Source organism: Eschrichtius robustus, chromosome 11, assembly GCF_028021215.1.
Source record: "Eschrichtius robustus isolate mEscRob2 chromosome 11, mEscRob2.pri, whole genome shotgun sequence".
Taxonomy (NCBI): domain Eukaryota; kingdom Metazoa; phylum Chordata; class Mammalia; order Artiodactyla; family Eschrichtiidae; genus Eschrichtius; species Eschrichtius robustus.
In genome coordinates this window covers 101,376,076-101,380,587 of record NC_090834.1, presented here as the reverse complement: position 1 = coordinate 101,380,587, position 4,512 = coordinate 101,376,076, and the positions used below count along the sequence as shown (strand labels likewise).

Below are 4,512 nucleotides of genomic sequence, written 5' to 3'. Positions count from 1 at the left end.
TGATAGGTCATACTTTTATCAATATTATCTCATTCAATACTCACAAATGAGCAAGTAACTCTAATTGCTTAATATCACATGAATAAACTATCAAGGAAATAGACTTTGAACCTAAAGGGAAAAAAAGCCCTGGCTTCCAATCACAAAACTATGTGCAATTGGTCAAATTACCCAACTTCAGTGAGTCTCAATATCCTTATCTCTAAAGACGAGTGAGGTTAGAAATGGTTAATAAAGAATCTTTTTTTGAGGATCAACAAATGTAGTGGTGGTGCACACAGCACACAGGGTAATACGAAATAGCCAGCATCTTTTGTCCCTCTGTCCACACACACACAAAGGTAATGAACACCTTCCACACTGTCCCTATTTCCCCAGGTTTAAACACTTTTAGTGTTTCTATCTGTGTCTATGTTCTCATGTTAATTTTTCTGAATAAAACCCTCTTATGCTTTCCACTTATTACTCTATCAACAGATATTTAATTCTCAAGAGGACAGTAATCATGCTACCAATATTTTAACTGTCTAATAGTATGAACTGAAAAATAGGAACACATATGCTCAAGATCAAGTGATGAGAGGGGAATGAAGGATTCAAATAGGTAGTTGAAAACGTGTGAGAAAAGACACTTTATGATGTAGAGATACTGAGTGGGAAATGTATAGGGAAGTATGATAGGATTGTCTAGAAGTGAAATTAATTAAATGTATGATCATGAGGCAAAGTTCTGGGTCTTCTTCACATTTGTCAATGATGTTCTAGTGACTGTGCTGAGTAGGGAAAAAATTGTTTATCCTCGGCTGTATTCAGAAAGTATGTGGAATGACTCTAAAGGAAATTTCAGTGGAGCTGTTACAGTGATAACCTATGGGGTCTAAACTGGAAAGTGGGAAATACATATATAGTAACATTCTTAAATCAGAAACAATTGCAGTGATCATGAAAGCCAGTCTAGTCATCCTGAGACAAACTGAAGAACAAGAAATGTTGGGGAAGGAAAAGTGAGAGCACAGGCTAAATTTCCTCTTTCCTCTATCTACAGATAAAGCACAAAAAAAAAAAAAAAGAAAGAAAGAAAGATAAAAGAAAACAACAGCAACAACAAAAACACCAGAAGAAAATCTAACTGGATTGATGGAATTTCTTCTCTTGGACTTTGCTGATGTTCCCCATCTCCAGTGGTTTCTATTTGGATTGTCCTTAGTCACAGGTATCATTATGCTGATGGGCAATAGCACCATAATTCTAATAACAAAAGTGGGTCTTGACCCCCAGATCCCCATGTATTCTTTCCTTGGCAATTTTTCCCTCTTGGAAATCACTATGGATTCGTTACCTTTCTCACAATGCTCATGAATCCTGGGAGTCAAAGCAAACTTTTTTTTTTTTTTAGTTTAGTCATGTAAACCTTTGAACCCTAGTTTCTTCATCTATAATATAGCATGAGGACATCAACACAATTCAAGAATATGTTATTGCAAGCAGTTTACTAACACAAGTGTAGCTTGGTTAGAATGATTTTTGTTTTCCGTTTTCCCAGATATTATTTAAAGCTATAATATGCTAATCACCTTTCTTTTTAAATTCCAATAGTTTCCAAGTATATCTCAATACAGGAGAAAGTTGAGTCTCTGTATGGCTCATTAATTACAGACTAAAATGTACTTGCTTACATGCCCTCTAGCTAAAATATATATTCTCTGCTTTTGATATTTTTGACAACTGTCTATTAACCATATTTTAAATAATTTATAGTTTTCAATTTTGATTTTCATGTGTTTCAATTTAGATATATTATTAAAATAATAATTTTTAAATGCAAATGACCGATGGCACATAGCAAGACATTTGAGAATAGATTTACTTGGCAGAGTTTCAGAAATCATATCATCAATATATTTCCTTCAAGTTTGTCATTATTAATTAAACAACCAATAGGTCAAAAAACATTGTCAAACCTAAGTTTCAAGTTTGCATAAGATAAATAAAAGTTCTTACTTTATAATGCCTGATGGCCATGATGTTTATTTTGATAGATAAATGTAATCAGAATGATCTCAAATAAAGTGTATGCACAAATAGTTAAGAATTATAGCTGCATGATATGGAAGGGAAGGCATGCCTTATTCTTGGGAAAGGTCTAATGGAAGAGTTGAGAAATTCCTGAAAAATACATTACAAAGTTTGGCGGTGCCCTACCACTGAGAAAGTGGGATGCAAATGTTTCTGCCTCAGAATTCTGTTTGTTAATATGAGGAGTAAAATGGATTGATTTTGTTCCGCACACAAGCAGATCAAAAATGAAAACGCATAATTCTCAAACACATCACTTTCATTTAAAGTTAAACCTAGAATTAGATATTATGTTTTTATATTTAGAATTTAGCGTACATATTCTCCATTAGACTTCAGTTGTGTTGAGTCCAGTATATAAAATGCTAAACATTAATAGAGAATAGAAATCTTATGTACTAATTCCCCCAAATCCCTTTAACTAATAGAATTACAAAACAAGCCCCAAAACAGAAGTGTCTAATTGTACTATTTTCACAGATGGAACCCCAAAAAGACCTAGTGGATGTGAATTTCACTTCAGTGATGGAATTTGTTCTTTTGGGATTTTCTGATATTCCCAATCTCCAGATGTTTCTTTTTGTGATGTTTCTGTTTATCTATGTGGTAACTCTGATGGGAAATGGCATCATCATTCTCATAACCAGGACCGACCAGACTCTCCAGACTCCCATGTATTTTTTCCTCAGTAATTTTTCCTTCTTGGAAATCTGTTATGTGTCTGTCACTCTTCCTAGAATGCTCATAAACCTTTGGACTCAGAAAAGGCACATTTCTTTGTCTGCTTGTGCAACACAAATGAGTTGTGCCCTTATGTTTGGAAACATAGAGTGCCTGCTTCTTACAGTGATGGCCTATGACCGCTACATGGCCATTTGTAACCCTCTGCACTATCCTCTAGTCATGAACCGCAAGGTATGTGTCCAGCTGGTGGCTGCCTGCTGGATCACTGGAGTTCCAGTTGAGATAGGGCAAACGTGCCAGATTTTCTCTCTGCCCTTTTGTAGATCCAACCAAATCAATCACTACTTCTGTGACATCCCCCCAGTACTAAAGCTGGCCTGTGGGGACATTTTTCTGAATGAGATGATGGTCTTCACAGTTGCTGTGCTGTTTGTCATGATCCCTTTTCTGATGATTCTTGGCTCCTACATTAAGATCACCTCCACCATCCTGAAGTTGCCACTGGCAACAGGAAGAGCAAAGGCCTTCTCCACCTGCTCCTCTCATGTCATGGTTGTGACTTTATTTTTTGGATCTGGAATCATTACATATTTACGACCTAAATCCAAAAATTCCTCCAGAACAGACAAGTTTTTCTCTCTTTTCTATACCATTGTCACCCCGATGTTTAACCCCCTGATATACACTCTGAGAAATAAGGATGTCCTGATGGCGTTGAGAAAATTGTTACCTTAATGTAAAGCATTAGCTGCTTGATTTGAACTCATTTACTGTTTTCCTATTTAATTCTGCCATTGTATAATCAGATATGAATGTTTAGTTTGTTCTTTCTACATTACTATAGATTTATTATATTTATTCATACCTGAGCTTATTGTTTTATGCTGGATTTTCTGATATCAGGAAATCCACAGGGTGTCTTGCTGATAAGAAACTATGTATTTAGCCAATCTCATATTCAGTTCACAAATTTACTGGAGATTTGAGACTTTTTATGGGAAAATACATTATCACTTACCTAGTAATTGATATAATATACCTTTTCTCCTCAACCCATAATGAATATTTTTTTTACTTTCCTCTTTAGATAACTGTCATTCACTTTTTTTTAATTTTCATAATGTATTTAGATAATAAAGATGGTAAGCCTTTGGAGACCTTATGTTAAATATCTATGTGCTTATAATTTTAGATATTTTACTTTTCAGCAAACTCAGTTTGATTCTTTATGAGTTACAGAACACCTAAGTAAAGATTAGAAACAGAAATTCTGCATAACCACACTTCAAATTTGGCTATGTGGCAATAAATTTTTTACACTCCGCTTCTCTCTGAATTCTTCTTTGTAGACATGCTTTGTTGATATAACCAAATCATGCTACTGGCATCTCAATAATTTGTTACCTTAGTCTTTACTAATGTGAAAAATATGAATTCATGTTTGCTTTTCAGAGATACAATATGTATGGGATTGAACTATTTTGTCCCCATATAGATTCACCCATTCTTTAAGATTTCTTGACTTATTTTTTATTCTTTTGGTTTGAGCATGTAGTTGAAATTAAAATTAAAATGCTTGGGGTATTTATTTGCCCAAGTTTTCCTGGTTATAAAGGATGATACCTGAGAAGACAGACTCATTCTATTAAATGAAAAACAGTTACTATTAAAAAAACAAATGCCTTGTATTTCTTCAGAAGTTTCCAAATAAAATACAGTCAATCCTTCATATTCACAGGGAGATTCTGGTGC

General features: G+C 34.4%; 1 protein-coding gene across 1 annotated transcript; it reads left to right on the top strand.

Annotated features, from left to right (window-relative positions):
* The first annotated feature begins 2,556 nt into the window (after positions 1 to 2,556).
* Positions 2,557 to 3,495, top strand: OR10AG1 (olfactory receptor family 10 subfamily AG member 1). The gene has a single exon (XM_068555950.1). The coding sequence runs from the start codon at positions 2,557 to 2,559 to the stop codon at positions 3,493 to 3,495; it is 939 nt and encodes a 312-aa protein (XP_068412051.1).
* The last annotated feature ends 1,017 nt before the right edge of the window (positions 3,496 to 4,512 follow it).

What these genes read in the sequence shown, in the direction of transcription:
- OR10AG1 (XM_068555950.1), top strand. Translation starts at nt 2,557, where the DNA reads ATGGAACCCCAAAAAGACCTAGTGGATGTGAATTTCACTTCAGTGATG.